At 30.8% G+C, this 19,100-nt stretch overlaps 1 protein-coding gene across 1 annotated transcript in view; it reads right to left on the bottom strand.

Annotated features, from left to right (window-relative positions):
* Nucleotides 1–19,100, bottom strand: part of LOC142236207 (uncharacterized) — a 78,060-nt gene that overhangs the window by 35,658 nt on the left and 23,302 nt on the right. Inside the window, exon 4 of the mRNA XM_075307473.1 lies at nt 936–1,906. Coding sequence (XP_075163588.1) covers nt 936–1,906 — 971 coding nt within the window. The remainder of the gene's footprint in view (nt 1–935; nt 1,907–19,100) is intronic.

Here is a 19,100-nt window from a genome sequence, read left to right as displayed (position 1 = left end):
TTTAGATATAGCTCCCATATATAGCTTTCGCCCGATTTACACTCATTTGCCCACAGAGGCCAATTTTTTGCTCCGATTTAGTTGAAATTTTGCATAGGGAGTAGAATTAGCGTTGTAACTGTGCGTGCCAAATTTGCTTGAAATCGGTTCAGATTTGGATATATCTCCCATATAAAGCTTTCGCCCGATTTACACTCATATGACCACAGAGGCCAATTTTTAACTCCGATTTAGTTGAAATTTTGCACAGGGAGTAGAATTAGCATTGTAGCTATGCGTGCCAAATTTGGTTGAAATCGGTTCAGATTTAGATAAAGCTCCCATATATATGTTTTTCTGATTTCGACAAAAATGGTCAAAATACCAACATTTTCCTTGTAAAATCGCCACTGCTTAGTCGAAAAGTTGTAAAAATGACTCTCATTTTCCTAAACTTCTAATACATATATATCGAGCGATAAATCATAAGTAAACTTTTGCGAAGTTTCCTTAAAATTGCTTCAGATTTAAACGTTTCCCATATTTATTTTTTACTTACATTGTGTTCCACCATAGTGCATTAGCCGACTTAAATTTTGAGTCTATAGATTTTGTAGAAGTCTATCAAATTCTTCCAGATCGAGTGATATTTAAATTTATGTATTTGGGACAAACCTTTATATATAGCCCCCAACACATTTGACGGATGTGATATGGTATCGAAAATTTAGATCTACAAAGTGGTGCAGGGTATAATATAGTCGGCCCCGCCCGACTTTAGACTTTCCTTACTGGTTTTTTTTTTTTGTAAAATTCTGGCTGGGCCGAATTTCGACCGTATATGGATTTGTCTATTTGTTGTTGTTGCATTTGTGAATGTATGTCCCTACCTGTCCTTTGATATTGCTTGGGGGGGAGGCTATTTGGACATAAATCAATGGCATATGAGTACTTACTGTAGACTTTGAAAGGTCCCCATGGCTGGGTCACTGCTAATTGATCCTGGATCGGATGCTGTTGCATTGTCTGTTGGTTATACAAAATCTGTTGTTGTTGCTGTTGTTGGTTTTGGTGAGTATTGTTGTTGTGTTTAGGATAGTGCTGTTGCTGTAGATTGTTATAATGCTGTTGTTGTTGTTGTTGATGATGATGATGATGTTGGTGCTGCTGTTGTGGTGACAATGTCAACGTTAATGGCTGCATATTGTGAGTCCCTGCAGCCTGCTGCTGTTGTTGTTGCATTATGTGTGTCTGATGTGTGGCAGATGGGGCTGTGGTTGCTAACATTTGATCATTGTCATGGCCTAGCAATGAGGATGTGGACGCCACTACTGCCGCCGCCGCTGCTGCAGCTGCCGATTGACCCGTGGGAGCTGTTATCATGGGCGATGACATTTTCAATTGCAACTGACCATTGGTAGCTGCGGCAGCATATTGGGCAGCTGCCACAGCTGCAGCATGTTGTTGCTGTTTGATTTGTTGATGCTGCTGTTGTTGTTGCAAATACATATTCAGACTAGCATGATGTGGAGCCGTGGTCGTACCATTACATGCTGCTGCTGCCGCTGCACCATTTGTATTGGACAACAGACTTTGTTGTCCATGATGATGTATCAACATTTGCTGTTGTGGCAATAAATTAGCCATAGCAGCCATAGCCACTACAGCAGCCTGTTGCTGGTGATGTTGCTGCTGTTGTTGTTGTTGATGTTGATGATGTTGCTGATGCTGTTGTTGGACTAATTGTTGTTGTTGTTGAGCCATAGTGGCTGCCGCCATGGCAACATTGATATTATTGCTATTGACAGCATCACTTAGAGTAACTATGCGACTGGAATTGGTGCTCATAAGGCGTTTGCGTTTTTTCTGGCGTATTGCACTGCCTCGATGAATGGTCGACGAATAGTAGCTATCATAAAAATAGTCCCTGTAAGGAAATAAGAGTAAAAAGGAGAAAGGAAAAGTTATAAGAATCTAATTTGTTGGAATAGGATTTTCTAGCTGATCCCTTTTAATTGAATTGTGAATTAATTGTCCCGCACCTCAGACCCCCCGTCACAATCACACACATTGCAAGGGAATCCTGGATTGTGGACAAAAAAGACTAAAACAATTGTCGAAATATCAACAATATTGGCTAGGCAAATAAATTGATGCGCTTATTGTCGCTCCATTTAACAGGACATTGTTTACAAATTACCATCCGTTTGGGAGTGACCCAGCAAACATTGACTTTGCTCCCAAAAATATTTCGTCCTGCACCCAGAGAAATGATTGGTTGGAATTCGATTACGACAACTATTAGATAGTGGAGACCCACAATTTTTAATTGTGGGGAATAATTGTTAGTTATTTCTTTTGTTAGATAGTTTATATAACCAATATAATAGCGGTGTGACCGAAAGTTGGTACACACGACCAAGTATTGGTCGTTATTTATATATTGAAGTAAGCAACCATTTCAATTTATTGCACCCCGTTGTGCTAACTGACTTCTTTTGCCAATATGCTTCCATGCCCAACTGAAGGTCTGTTTAACAACTAAGTTGGTTGTGTTAACAGATTTGATAGTTATTAAGGGAATTGGTTGCTATGGATTACATATACATATATGACAACAAATATATTGTTGTCAATTCAATATTTTGATGACGTTTACTCAAATTTAGAGAACATTCTGTCCATAAAGGATTGCTGTGAATTATACATATACAGTGAATGGAAGACACAAACGGTCGTCTAACTTTTGTCCACATTTGGCAGGTGTCCAGTTAGAAAACCGTCCACGTTAGAAGGTGCGCGTTTTCATAGTGGCCAAGTCTGAGAGATTTTTTGTATATTTTTAAATTGGTTAGCTGTATTCTTAAGTGGTAAGTAATTTAAACATCAAATTAAATTAATACTCCTCACTCTTTACCTTTTTCCCTTTTGGGATATCCCAACAAATGTGACGACTTCCGATGTAACGACAACATTTCATGATCCATGCCTGAGTTCAGAGTCACGCTGAAAATCGATCCGGTAATTATAAGTACCGCAACTGAAACATTTCCATTCAGTTCTAAGTTCTGTAGGTGTTTCGGATACATTGGCTTTACTTCTGCGACTCAAACCGAATGGTATATGTAATCATGCAAGGCGTGTACTTTTAGACAAATTTTGCCATCAGACCGCGATCATGCCAAATTTGATATTAACGCAAAAATTTCGTTAGGTATTTTTTTCTTTCAGGCTTTAAAAGCAAAATATTTTGAGAACTGTCCACCAATAAGATTTATGAAATCGGAGATAACAAGTTTAGAAGATTTCTTATAGGGCGAGGACCTCCTTGCGCCTGAAAATTATGCAGATTGGTTTGCAAACATCGCAACTAGCTATTTTGTGAAGTTTCTTTCCCAGTTCAAAAATATTGTACAGATGACGAATTTTTATTAGCTCAATAATCAATACAAAAAATATTAATATGTAATAAAATTAAATATAAATTAAACATAATTCAAAGGAAGGTTTCTTAATTTCATAAGGTTGTCCGAAAAAATAATTAGTTGTTTTAACAAACGAATGAAATTTTATTGGTTGGGATTACCAATTAGAGTGTTAGTGTGCTCAAATTTTAGTTATCCAAACAATTTATGTATTGTTGTGCCAGACAAGAATTGGTTGCTCTAACAAATATTGTCGGTTATATTCTGATGGTAGATGGGACCAAATAAATCGGTTGGCAAAAAAATTGGTTGGCACAACAAATTTGTTTTCTGTGTGTGTTAGAATCGATTCGTTTATAAACTCCTCCATCCCTCTCTCCATGGCCTTAGGGTCATTTAAGGCAAAAACTTCGGCACTCTAGCTCCCTTTCCAAACTCGAAAACAGAACAACAACAAAAATCCCACCAAATAGCCATGGCCAAGGGATATAGTTGCCGACAATCGATAAATATTTATGGATGGCTGGGTATTGGTTTACAAGGGAGTTTCAGCAATATCGATGCCACGTTAGTCCTTCAGCGCATAATGGTCACTTCAAAATTATTCTCGACAGCTATTGATTGCTGTGTAAACTTTGTGAAAAATATGGTGTGTTAAGCTTTTTTTTGCCATACGTTATAGAGCAAATATTTAATTTTTGTTACAAAACCATTTAATAGGAATAGCAAAGAAGATTGCCGAATGGGAGGGCTTTTGTTTGGTGGCAGACATACTATCTCGTGGATTATTAAATAAGTGTTTCAGAAATGGCAAATAATTATTATAAACAAAGAGTTTTAGATATGTGAAAATAAGCTCAAAAATATTTAGCATAAAAAAAAATAAGTTAGATAATTTGGTTTTATTCGATTTTTTATTATATCAAATATAAAAAAAAATTTCCAACGATCTCAAGCTTGAATTTTTGTTTTATTTGATAAAAAAATAAACATTTGTTCGAAAATTATTTTTTTTTTTTTCGAAAAATAAAAAAGGGGCTACTCATATATGCCTCCAGTGCACAATCATCTTAGAATTTCTCCCTGAACCATGCAAACAGTGGTTCATATCCATCTATAATTCTACACGCAAAAAAATAATTCTTTCCTCCCAAACGAAATTTTAGACAAACAAAGATCGTTTCTCATTTACTTTTCGCTGTAAGGACGTTTATATGGAAGAAAAGTGTATACTTTTTGTAGGCCGATAGCCTCTAGTTGCTAGTGCCCGTATAAATAAGTTTAAATTAAATAATAAAATAAATAATATATTTTTTGTGCTAAACGTTTATTCTTTTCCAGGATGTAAAAACAATTTCATAAAGACTAACTCAAAAAGACAATCTTTTCTGGCTAATTGCATTTTCCCTCACTTCTTTCTCACTTCCACGAGATTTTTTTAGTTCTTAGCACCTTTTTCTGTAATACGAACAATGTTGAAGGATTTATTCGATTTTATAATTTTTTTAATTTTATCTTTCGTCTGGACGGAGAATCGAACCACGGACCATGCAATTTGTAAGCAAACACACTAACCACTTGGCTATGTAGCTGTTATTGTCATCAACAGACAATTATCGCTATAGCCACCAACGCACAAGCAACGCAAACAGTCATACAGTTATAATTATATAGCATAGTTTCCGGCGCCCACGAGCCGATTAAACAAAATTTATTTAACGGAAACATATTCGTTCAAAATTTTATTTCTATAGAAAATTTTTTCAAAATTTTATATCTGTAGAAAATTTTGTCAAACTTTAATTTGGTCAAAATTTTATTTCTATAAAAAATTTTGTCAACATTTTATTTCCATAGAAAACTTTATTTATATGGAATATTCGTTCAAAATTTTATTTCTATAGAAAATTTGTTCAAAATTTTATATCTGTTGAAAATTTTGTCAAAATTTAATTTGGTCAAAATTTAATTTGGTCAAAATTTTATTTCTATAAAAAATTTGGTCAACATTTTATTTCAATAGAAAATTTTGTCAAAATTTTATTTCTATACAAAATTTGGTCAACATTTTATTTCTATAGAAAATTTGGTAAAATTTTATTTCTATAGAAAATGAGGTCAAAATTTTATTTCTATAGAACACTTTGTCAAAATTTTATATCTATAGAAAACTTTGATAAAATTTTGACAAAATTTTATTTTTATAGAAAACTTTATTTCTATAGAATATTCGTTCAAAATTTTATTTCTATAGAAAATTTGTTCAAAATTTTATATCTGTAGAAAATTTTGTCAAACTTTAATTTGGTCAAAATTTTATTTCTATAAAAAATTTTGTCAACATTTTATTTCCATAGAAAACTTTATTTATATGCAATATTCGTTCAAAATTTTATTTCTATAGAAAATTTGTTCAAAATTTTATATCTGTTGAAAATTTTGTCAAAATTTAATTTGGTAAAAATTTTATTTCTATAAAAAATTTGGTCAACATTTTATTTCAATAGAAAATTTTGTCAAAATTTTATTTATATAGAAAATTTTGACAAAATTTTATTTCTACAGAAGACTTTGTCAAAATTTTACATCTATAGAAAATTTTTTCAATATTTTATTGCTATAGAAAATTTGGTCAAAATATTATTTCTATAGAAAATTTGCTCAACATTTTATTTCTATAGAAAATTTGCTCAACATTTTATTTCTATAGAAAATTTTGTCAAAATTTCATTTCTATAGAAAATTTTGTCAAAATTATATTTCTATAGAAAATTTTGTCAAAATTTTATTTCTATAAAAAATTTGGTCAACATTTTATTTCTATAGAAAATGTTGTCAACATTTTATTTCTATAGAAAATGTTGTCAACATTTTATTTCTATAGAAAATTTTGGCAAAATTTTATTTCTACAGAAGACTTAGTCAAAATTTTACTTCTATAGAAAATTTGGTCAATATTTTATTGCTAAAGAAAATTTGGTCAAAATATTATTTCTATAGAAAATTTGCTCGACATTTTATTTCTATAGAAAATTTGCTCAACATTTTATTTCTATAGAAAATTTGCTCAACATTTTATTTCTATAGAAAATTTTGTCAACATTTTATACCTATAGAAAATTTTGTCAAAATTTTATTTATATAGAAAATTTTGTCAAAATTTTATTTCTGTAGAAAATTTTGTCAAAATTTAATTTTGTCAAAATTTTATTTCTGTAGAAAATTTTGTCAAAATTTAATTTGGTCAAAATTTTATTTCTATCAAAAATTTGTTCAACATTTTATTTCTATAGAAAATTTTGTCAAAATTTTATTTCTATAGAAAATTTTTTCAAAATTTTATTTCTATAGAAAATTGTGTCAAAATTTTATTTCTATAGAACATTAGGCCAAAATTTTATTTCTACACGCTCACAAAAAATCGCTTCTGTAACATATACTCCCAAACATATTTTGCTTCAAGCATATACATTTTTGGGTATTGCCCAAACATTTATATGTTTGATCTCTTCCAATATATAATATGTTTGAAAGCATATTAGTCTAGACAATATATGTTTGGGTATTCTAAGTTCCAAACATTTTGTATTTTTGCATCCAAATTCAATAATGTTGTCTTCCAAAAAACAATATGTTATTATGTGAACATGTAATATGTTTGGAAGCATTTTGCACCCAAAAATATTATAGGCTTAAAAAAACTTCTCCCAAACAATATTGTGCTCAAAATTGTATTTATTTATTTATATATTTACAATCATAACGAATTATGAAAATAAACAGGTAATATAGGTGCTAACAACATAGGTTTTCGACCTGAATGCTCAAAATTTTGTTTCTGCCCAATTGTATATTCCCCCACATCTTTCTCACTTCCACGAGATTTTTTAGTTCTTAGCACCTTTTTCTGTAACACAAACATTGTAGAAGAAATTATTCAATTGTATAATTTTTGTTTTATTTTAATTTTACCTTTTGCCGGACGGGGATTCGAACAGCGGACCACACAGTTTGTAAGGATCAAAGAAGTAGCTGATCAATTGCCCAAGGAAAAATAAAATGTTTATTTTGTAATAACAAGCAACAACCACCAACTTAATTCAATATCGCTCCCTGTTAAATAGCGCTCCAAGCTACTAAACACATATATGTTTATAGGCTATTTCTAAATTAATATATGTTTGCATCCAAGCATATTATATTTACAAACATTTTATGTCCCAAACATAATATGTTCTAACATATTAACATATATGTCCCAAACATGTTATGCTAGTTTATGAACATTATATGCTTGCACTCAAAAATATTGTGTTTAAAAATTTGTGTTCCAAACATATAATGTTTATAGCCAAACATATGAAAAACAGTCTTTTTCATCCGTGTACAGAAGACTTTTTCAAAATTTTACTTCTATAGAAAATTTGGTCAAAATTTTATTGCTATAGAAAATTTGGTCAAAATATTGTTTCTATAGAAAATTTGCTCAACATTTTATTTCTATAGAAAATTTTATCAAAATTTTATTTCTTTGGAAAATTTAGTTAAAATTTTATTTCTATAGAACATTTTGTCAAAATTTCCTTGGTTTGTGAAAAATTATGTTACACAAACTAACAGACACAATTTTTAAATTAAAACTCAACCATGTGAACTCACCAAAAGGATTTCTGCAATTTTTGTCTAACAGTCTCGAATGAAAATAATCGATGATTGATGAACCTTGGCTTATTGGCAGTGAAATATATTAATGAACTACAATATATATAAAGGCACTTAAGTATATGTATATGGAATGTGCAGGACATTTGGTGAAATCCACCACCACCATCACTATGATAAACAATTTTCCTTCAACATTCATGGCAAAAGAAAAGCTATTTCTGTTCACCCTGAACATTTAATCAACACAAATACTCGAGCTGACGTTATTGTAGAACCTTCAGTGCCAGAATAAATTTATTTGGTGGTACTGGAGAATTCAATATCGCACACTGGCATCAAAGGCAGCTCATATGGCTCATGGTGGCCCCATAGCTACTCGGTAAGTAAGAAACTAACATTAAAAGTTGATTTTTTTTTGAATTTCTTAAATTAAATATACAATTTCATGGCTCACATGAGCGAGTATTTTAATTAAATTTAACATTGCCTTTTTGCAATGGGGCCTTAAAATACTATCCTCCCTCCCACTTTCTCTCTCTCTCTCTCTCTCTCGCTCACCATATACATTTCTCTTAAGTTGGGAATTTGACAAATTGACAGTATTCATGGCCATACGTTCGCATATTTGTCCAGTAAATTGTCCTTGCAATGAAGGGATCATTTGCCTAGAAAAACAGCATAAACAGCTGCGGACTAAATGATTTCTCTGAGATTGCTGTAATCAAAATGTGTTCCTATATAGAGCCTTACAAGGAAATAACAGTGGCAGAATTAAAAAAAAAAAAAACAAACATTGGTGGAAATATTCGTAATGGAAATTGTCCTGAACGGGTCATGTGAACATTTAAGAATTTTTGTAATATCGTATATAAAAGCTTATACAGGTGAGAAAAAAAAAATTATGTATAATCTTTGCCGAGAATGGGCCAAAATACCGCAGAGCCACTTTCGTGAAGAGTTTGATGGCTTTATAGGCCGTTTAAAGGCTATTATTCATACCAAAGATAGCCAATTCGAACAAATCTAAACTGATTCTGAAATTCTATGTTATTTCCGGAGTTTTTGGATGACAGTCATTAGTAGGACTTTGTACGTAATTCAAACTAAAGGGTACATAAGATTCAGCCTTTCAGAAATTTCAGGTTTTTTTCTGTTTTTGTAAGCTAGTGTGACGTTTTAAAAAAATATCGTGAAGTCGATTTCGGATTGTAAGGCGAATGCTATATGGTTCAAATATTGTCACTCAAGACAAAATTACGTACCGGTTTAACCGCAGTTTATGTCAGAAAGATGGATAATCGACCTTACGAAAAATGTAGTAAAGTGGTTTCTATCTTACAAAATGTTGACAAATTCGAAAACATGAAAAGTCGAGTTCACATGGTTGCTATACGCAAAAAAATAATTCTTTCCTCCTAAACGAAATTTTAGACAAACAAAGTTCGTTTCTCATTTGCTCCTAAACGAAATTTTAGACAAACAAAGTTCGTTTCTCATTTGCTTTTCGCTGTAAGGAAGTGTATTTGGAAGAAAGTATATACTTTTTGTGATAAACGTTTATTCTTTTCCGGGATGTAAAAACAATTTCATAAAGACTAGCTCAAAAAAAAAAAAAAAAAAACATTGTTTTCTTGCCAATTGCATTTTCCCTCACATCTTTCTCACATCCACGAGGTTTTTTAGTTCTTAACACCTTTTCCTGTAATACCAACAATGTAGAAGAAATTATTCGATTTTATAAATTATTAAAATTTTTTTACCTTTCGCCTGGACGGAGAATCGAACCGCGGACCATGCACTTTGTAAGCCAACACAATAACCACTCACTGAGCTATGTACGTGTTATAGTCATCAATAGAAAATTATCCACATAAGTTATATTTATATAGCATAGCTTGCCAAACGTCTTACCAGACCAACCAAATTTAAAAAATCTTATTTAGAAAATTTTGATCAAATTTTCGCAGTTAGTATGAAAACAAATATTTTGTTTTCAATAATTGCAACACTATATATCATGATCCTATTAGCGACAATTTGTTGGTTCATAAATATCCCTTGAATTGTAAGTGTTTCGAGTTTTAAATGTTTGTAGTATAAACGAAATTTAATGATATTTAATTCACAGAAAATTTTCTCAACATTTTATTTGTATAGAACATTTTGTGAAAATGTTTTCAAAATTTCGTTACAATAGAAAACCTTGTCAAATATAATTTCTATAGAAAATTCTGTCAAAATTTTATTTTTGTAGAAAATGTTGACAAAATGTTATTTCTATAGAAAGTTTTATCCAAATTTTATTTCTATAGAAAATGTCGTCAAAATTTTATTTTTATAGGAAATTTAGTCAAGATTTTATTTCTATAGAAAATTTTGTTAAAATTTTATTTTTATAGACAATTTTTTTTAAATTTTATTTTGATCAAATTTTCTATAGAAATGAAATGTTGACAAGAGTTTCTATAGAAATAACATTTTGTGAAAATTTTATCTTTATAGAAAATTTTGTCAAAATTTTATTTCTATAGAAAATTTTGTTAAAATTTTATTTCTATAGAAACTCTTGTCAACATTTCATTTCTATAGAAAATTTGATCAAAATTTTATTTCTACAGAAAATTTGGTCAAAATTTTATTTCTATAGAAACTTTTGTCAAATATTATTTCTATAGAAATCTTTGTCAAACTTTAATTTTTCTCGAAAATTTTGTCAAAATTGTATTTCTATAGAAAATTTTTTCATAATTTGATTTCTATAGAAAATTTTGTTAAAATTTTATTTCTATAGAAAATTTTGTTAAAATGTTATTTCTATAGAAATTTTTTTCAAAATTTTATTTCTATAGAAAATGTTGTCAAAATTTTTTGTCGCAAATTTTGTCAAAATTTTATTTCTATAAAAAAATTTGTCAAAATTTTATTTCTATAGAAAATTTTGTCAAAATTTTATTTCTGTAGAAAATTTTGTCGAAATTTTATTTCTACAGAAAATTTTGTCACAATTTTATTTCCTTAGAAAATTTTGTCAAAATTTTTTGTCACAATTTCATGTCTAAAGAAAATTTTGTCAAAATTTTATATCTATAGAAAATTTTGTACAAATTTTATTTCTATAGAAAATTTTGTCAAAATTTTATTTCTATAACAAATTTGGTCAAAATGTTATTTCTATAGAAAATTTTGTCAAAGTTTATTTCTATAGAAAATTTTTCCATAATTTGATTTCTATAGAAAATTTTATTAAAATTTTATTTCTATAGAATTTTTTTTCAAAATTTTATTTCTATAGAAAATGTTGTCGCAATTTCATTTCTATAGAAAATTTTATTTCTATAGAAACTTTTTGTCAAAATTTCAGTTCTGCAGAAAATGTTGTTAAAATTTTATTTCTATAAAAAATTTTGTCAATATTTTATTTCTATAGAAAATTTTGTCGAAATTTTATTTTTATAGAAAATTTTGTCAAAATTTTATTTCCATAGAAAATTTTGTCAAAATTTTTTGTAGCAATTTCATTTCTATAGAAAATTTTGTCAAAATTTTATTTTTACAGAAACTTTTGTCAAATATTATTTCTATGCAAAATTTTGTTTAAATTTTATTTCTATAAAATTTTTTTAAAAATTTTATTTCTATAGAAAATGTTGTCAAAATTTTTTGTCGCAATTTCATTTCTATAGAAAATTTTATTTCTATAGAAACTTGTTAAAATTTTGTTAAAATTTTATTTCTATAGAATTTTTTTTCAAAATTTTATTTCTATAGAAAATGTTGTCGCAATTTCATTTCTATAGAAAATTTTATTTCTATAGAAACTTTTTGTCAAAATTTCAGTTCTGCAGAAAATGTTGTCAAAATTTTATTTTTTTAAAAATTTTGTCAATATTTTATTTCTATAGAAAATTTTGTCGAAATTTTATTTTTATAGAAAATTTTGTCAAAATTTTATTTCCATAGAAAATTTTGTCAAAATTTTTTGTAGCAATTTCATTTCTATAGAAAATTTTGTCAAAATTTTATTTTTACAGAAACTTTTGTCAAATATTATTTCTATACAAAATTTTGTTTAAATTTTATTTCTATAGAAATTTTTTTTCAAAATTTTATTTCTATAGAAAATGTTGTCAAAATTTTTTGTCGCAATTTCATTTCTATAGAACATTTTATTTCTATAGAAACTTTTTGTCAAAATTTCAGTTCTGCTGAAAATTTTGTCAAAATTTTATTTCTATAGAAAATTTTGTCAAAATTTTATTTCTATAAAAAATTTTGTCAATATTTTATTTCTATAGAAAATTTTGTCAAAATTTTATTTCCATAGAAAATTTTATCAAAATTTTATTTCCATAGAAAATTTTGTCAAAATTTTTTGTAGCAATTTCATTTCTATAGAAAAATTTGTCAAAATTTTATTTTTACAGAAACTTTTGTCAACAATTATTTCTATACAATTTTTTTTTGTTTTAAATTTTATTTCTATAAATAATTTTGTCAAAATTTTATTTCTATAGAAAATGTTGTCAAAATTTAATTTCTATAGAAATTTTTGTCAAAATTTTATTTCTATAGAAAATGTTGTCAAAATTTTATTTCTATAAAAAATTTTGTCAAAATTTTATTTCTATAAAAAATTTTGTTTAAATTTTATTTCTATAAATAATTTTGTCAAAATTTTATTTCTATAGAAAAATTTGTTAAACTTTTATTTCTACAATATATTCTACAATACTCATTTAAATGTAAGTCCACTAATTTTTGAATTTTCCCAAAAAAAGTCGACCCAGTAATGTTGTCAGTTCATTTCGTTCCATGTGTGGGGCTTTATTTTTGTATTAGCCCCTCGTTAAAGTGCAAACTTAATTTAGGAAACGCATACGGTTAGCATAACTCTGGCAAAGAGGCCAAGCATTTTATTTACAAGTCATTAAACATTTTTGTGTTTCTGTAAAAAGTTCAGCCATGCCACAGATCATTTCTATTTGCTGTTGGTCTATTTCGGTTTGCAGTGTTTGCATTTATGGCGAAACGAAACTTCCAAAAGGAATTCCTAACCAATTCTAGGGTATGTGTGCTAGTGTGTGAGGTGGATAGCCAAAAATTTCTGACGTTTGTAAGCATATTTCTTGATGTCCGGAAGGGAGTTTCTGTTGTAGCCGGCATTTGTTTGCTGTTGGTTGTTTTTTTTTTTTTTTTGGTTTTTAGTCGGCAAACAACAAACAATACAACAATTCATCACTTAAATGTCTTTGTCTCTGATAGCTCTGACCTTCCTCCCCGCCACCATCAACCGAACGACTTCGCTATGAGACATTTCAACATTGGTGGTCATTTGGCCAGTGCATCCATATTTGTTTGACTTTATAACCAAACTATGCATATGAAATAGCCCAAAAATGAGACCTTTACCAATGTTCCGACCTCATGTGCACCATTAGTTTGTCAACTGCAAAGTATGTGCGTTTCGCCGCTGCAGACATGTATTTTTGTCATGGTCACCATGATGAAAACGTATGAGTTGGAGTGTCCTGTCAACACTGGTACAATACTGACAGTTTACACACTCTGGTGGAGCAATAACAACAAAAAACTCGCTGACATTTGGCAGTAGTTGATGGTCAGGATAATGATGACACGCAAACACAGACATATGAGGGTGAATTTTCCAGGTAATGCCAACGAGGTTCGTTAAGAAATATATAATACTTAATTTTGTCCATAATATATGCTGAAATCCAATTGGGTTATGATCAGTACACTGAAAAAAAAAATATTTATGTGATATTAAAGATTACGCAACCTAAATTTTAGGATGCGAAATTTATAAAATATTAAGGACAAATTTCTTAAATTCAATAAAATTAATTTTAATTAAAATAAAGTTTATAATTTTTGCTTTAAATTTTTTTTCATTAATTTTAAGACACAAATTTTGTAAATTTGCGTCCCTCCGTTAAAGTCCCATGTCTTTGACCTAAGGCTAATTTTCCTTAAAGTAATGAAACACATTTTTGATTTAAAGAAATTGTCCTTCAATTAACTGAAATATTGAAACTTTAGATTTAAGATAAAAACGCTTCAAATATAGGCCAGACTTATTTTAAGGATTTAGCGTATGTGGTTTAAAGTTTTTTTTTTTTTTGGAATTAAGAAACCATTTTTAACATTGAAGTATCCGTTACGATTTGAATTTTTAAGTTGGTGGATTATCCCACCTCAGGGATAATACACCGCTGAAAAACAATTATATACGGCCGTAAGTTCGACCAGGCCGAAGCTTATGTACCCTCCACCATGGATTGCGTAGAAGCTTCTACTGAAGACTGTCACCCACAATCGAATTACTTGGGTTGCGGTAACACTTGCCGATGGCAAGGTATCTTAAAACTTCCTAACACCGTAATATATACCACATTGTCCATACGTGGTATATATTAAACTAAAAAAGGCCGATTAAATACGTATATAATTAAGTTTATAGTTTCTATAGAAATAAAATTTTGACAACATTTTCTATTGAAGTAAAATTTGGAAAAAATTTTCTATAGAAATAAAATTTGGAAAAATTTTTCTATAGAAATATAATTTTGACAAAATTTTCTATAGAAATAAAATTTTGACAAAATTTTCTATAGAAATAACATTTTGACAATGTTTTATATAAAAATAAAATTTTGGTAGATTATTTTTGGCTCGAGTAGCAACCATGTGTGATTGGGGATCGCCTATATATAACTATAGACCGATATGGACCAATTTTGGCATGGTTATTAGCGGCCTTATACTAATACCACGATGAAAATTTCAACCGGATCGGATGAATTTTGCTCCTCCAAGAGCCTCCGGAGATCAAATCTGGGAAACAGTTTATATGGGGGCTATATATAATTATTGACCGATATGGACCAATTTTTGCATGGTCATTAGAGAACATATGCCAACACCATGGTCCAAATTTCAGCCGGATCGGATGAAATTTGCTTCTCTTAGAGGCTCCGCAAGCCAAATTTGGGGGTCCGTTTGTATGGGGGCTTTACGTAAAAGTGGACCGATATGGACCAATTTTTGCATGGTTGTTGGAGACCATATACTAACACCACGTACCCAATTTTACCCGGATCGGATGAATTTTGCTCCTCTAAGAGGCTCCGGAGATCAAATCTGGGGAACGGTTTATATGGGGCTATATATAATTATGGACCGATATGGACCAATTCTTGCGTGTTTGTTGGAGACCACATTCTAACACCACGTTCCAAATTTCAACCGCATCGGATGAATTTTGCTCCTCCAAGAGGCTCCGGAGGTCAAATCTGGGGATCGGCTTATATGGGGGCTATATATAATTATGGACCGTTATGGACCAATTCTTGCATGGTTGTTAGAGACCATATACTAACACCACGTACCCAATTTCACCCGGATCGGATGAATTTAGCTCCTCCAAGAGGCTCCGGAGGGCAAATCTGGGGATCGATTTATTGGGGGCTATATATAATTATGGACCGATATGGACCAATTCTTGCATGGTTGTTAGAGACCATATACTTACACCACGTACCAAATTTCAACCGGATCGGATGAATTTTGCTTCTCTAAGAGGCTCCGGAGGTCAAATCTGGGGATCGGCTTATATGAGGGCTATATATAATTATGGACCGATATGGACCAATTTTGGCATGGTTGTTAGAGACCATATACTAACATCACGTACCAAATTTCAGCCGGATCGGATGAAATTTGCTTCTCTTAGAGCAATCGCAAGCCAAATTTGGGGGTCCGTTTATATGGGGGCTATACGTAAAAGTGGACCGATATGGCCCATTTGCAATACCATCCGACCTACATCAATAACAACTACTTGTCCAAGTTTCAAGTCGATAGCTTGTTTCGTTCGGAAGTTAGCGTGATTACAACAGACGGACGGACGGACATGCTTAGATCGACTCAGAATTTCACCACGACCCAGAATATATATACTTTATGGGGTCTTAGAGCAATATTTCGATGTGTTACAAACGGAATGACAAAGTTAATATACCCCCATCCTATGGTGGAGGGTATAAAAACTATTAAGTGTGTCGCCCTTTATAGCGGGCGTAGAATCTACTTACACGTTTAGAAGAGGTAGCGCTGAATTCTGCACTTACAACTTTGTGCAGAATAGTAGTGGACCAATCCTGAAAATGTATATGGTTGAAGCTAAATGTTTTTGGTGTATATGCTATAGAAGCGATCTTTTTTTGAGGGTGTATGGGTGCTATACCATGCATCAATACACACTAACTTCAGCACACCTAATTGTGGTTCTGAAAAACCTACAGAATCTAGACCACAAATCGGAGGGCGAGTTTATTGTGTATCTGTACCAATACACAATATATTCGGAACACCTATTTAGGGTCCTAAAAAACCTATAGATTTCAAATTTCTGGCAAATTGGACAAAGAACTACGGTTTCCAGAAGCCCAAGAAGTAAACTCGGGAGATCGGTCTATATGGGGGCTATACCAAAAAACATAGACGGATGCTCACCATTTCCTGAAGACATATTTACGGTCCTAAAAAACATCTAGATTTAAAATTTCAGGAAAATTGGATAAAAATTACGGTTTCCAGAAGCTCAAGAAGCAAAATCAGAAGATCGGTCTATATGGGGGCTATAGCAAACCATAGATTGATGCATGCCATATTCGGCACTTCTATTTACGGTCCTAAAATATCTCTCGATTTCCAATTTCAGGAAAAGCGAATAGAAACTGTGGTTTTTAGAAGCCCAAGAAGTAAAATCGGGAGATCGGTCTATATGGGGGCTATACCAAAACATGGACCGATGCGCCATATTCGGTCCTCAAATACTCCCACATTTCCAATTTTCGGGGAAATTGGATAGAAAATACGGTTTCTGAGTTCAAGACCCCTAATCAGAGAGGGGGGGGGGGGTTAGGTTTATGTGGGAGCTATATAGCCCATAGCCTGCGCAAACAAAACACGAATCTGTGCCAAATTGCAGGACGATAGCGCCATTATTGAAATCGGTAACTTGATAACAACAGACAGACAGACGAACATGTTTATATCGTCTTAGAATTTCTCCCTGATCAAGAATATTGTTACGAATTTGATAATTATAGATATAAGTTTATTTAAATTAGTTTCCGTTAATTTAAAATTTCAAATTGTAACGATAAAATTTCGCTATCACTTGTTGGAATCATCTATTCATTTTCTAGTATTTTCCTGAATTTCTTTTATGTTCTTTTGTTTGCTTACCGAAATGTTAGTTCCTACTCTCTCATAGAATAGCAACCCCTTTGCTTTGTTATTCTGCATTCTCATTTCATCTCATTGTCTATTGTCATCATTGTTGTTGTTGTAGTAATGCGAGCATATATCTATGTGAGTGTGGATGTGTTTGGCAGCCACCAGATGAACAACTTAATGGTCGTAGATCCTTCTAGCATTGTCTAAGAATGTTCTGGCGTTGCCAGAATATTGTAGTGCTACCAGAATGTTCTCGTATTGCCACACCGTCATATATAAAAGCGCTCGCATGCTGCTAACGAGTCAGTCTTAATTAAAGCGTCAAACGAATAACTTCAGTGTGAACGAATTTTAAAGTGTGAAGTCATAGTAAATAAATTTTAGATTGTCGTTATTTAAAAGAACTGTGTTTTAATTGTCGGGTAATTAAAAACGCCTAAATATAAAAACGTAATAATATATATGCTTTATATAGTCGGAAATCGATATTTCGATGTGTTACAAACTGAATGACAAATTTATTATACCCCCATCACCATTCTATGGTGGCGGGTATAAAAACAGTCTTTTTCGCCTGTGTAAAATATGGACACTATAATTGAGGTGCTTCCAATTTTATAATTATTATTTTCTGGCCATTTATAGACTCTTCCATATGAAAAACTTAAAAGAACTAAAGATTTGTATATATGTATTGATTCTGCCTTTCAAATTAGAAGACAATGTTAAGAAGGTCTAACATACCTTGTCATTGGTAATTGTAACCCAAGTAATTCGATTGTGGAGTCTTTAGAGTCTTTGGAGATCTTTGTACACAATTCATGGAGGAATATTCGGCCTGGTCAAACTTTCACCGTATTTACGTGGTATATGTTAGGCTTAGAAAATCCTCTAAACAATTATGAACCAATATGGACTAATTTCCACATGATTATTAGAGAGAATAGACTAACATGGCTAAATAAATTTAAACCGGTTCGATTGAAATTTGCTCCTCCACGAGGCTCTTTATATGGGGTCTATATATGACAATGGACTGTCCGGTTTCAAAAATGTTGTCATTACACTAATATTTTTACACCCAGAGAAATGGTTAGTTGGAATTCGAGCAGTTAACATACATTATTTTTATATGTTTAGATAATTTGTCAGTTATTTCTTTCGTTTTGGTGGTTGATATAACCAATAAAATATCAATCGACTCAGAATTTACCAACAATCGAGTATACACTGGAAAAACAGTGAACCCACCAAGAAGAAAACTTTTTGTTAATTTTAGAAATTTTCTGTTCTTTCTAGTCAACGAAACGTTTCGTACTATTAACGAATATTATATGAATGAAAATGATTCATTGTATCAATGAAAAATTTTCGTCGGCTCAATTTTAATGAAATTTTCTTTGTGTGGATATCACAAAAATAAGTAAATATTTTTCGACAAATTTAAGAAAATTTATTAGACATACATAATTTTTTTCACTTGTTAAAGAAAATTTTGTAGTTTGACGGAAAAAAATGGAGTTCAAAAATGCAAGAATGTCTTTAGTGACATACGAAGTTCATGATGGACGCATTTTTGGTAAAATTTAAAAAAATTAAAGAAATATTGAACTATTTTGTGAGAAGTACGAATTTAGTAAATCTTTTTGTTTTATTATACCCTCCATCGTAGGATGGGGGTATATTAACTTTGTCATTCCAATTGTAACACATCGAAATATTGCTCTAAGTATATATATTCTGGGTCGTGGTGAAATTCTGAGTCGA

The sequence above is a fragment of the Haematobia irritans genome, chromosome 4 (genome assembly GCF_050003625.1).
Source record: "Haematobia irritans isolate KBUSLIRL chromosome 4, ASM5000362v1, whole genome shotgun sequence".
NCBI classification, from domain to species: Eukaryota; Metazoa; Arthropoda; class Insecta; order Diptera; family Muscidae; genus Haematobia; species Haematobia irritans.
The sequence above is the reverse complement of the archived record's forward strand: the minus strand, read 5'-3'. Positions and strand labels throughout refer to the sequence as shown.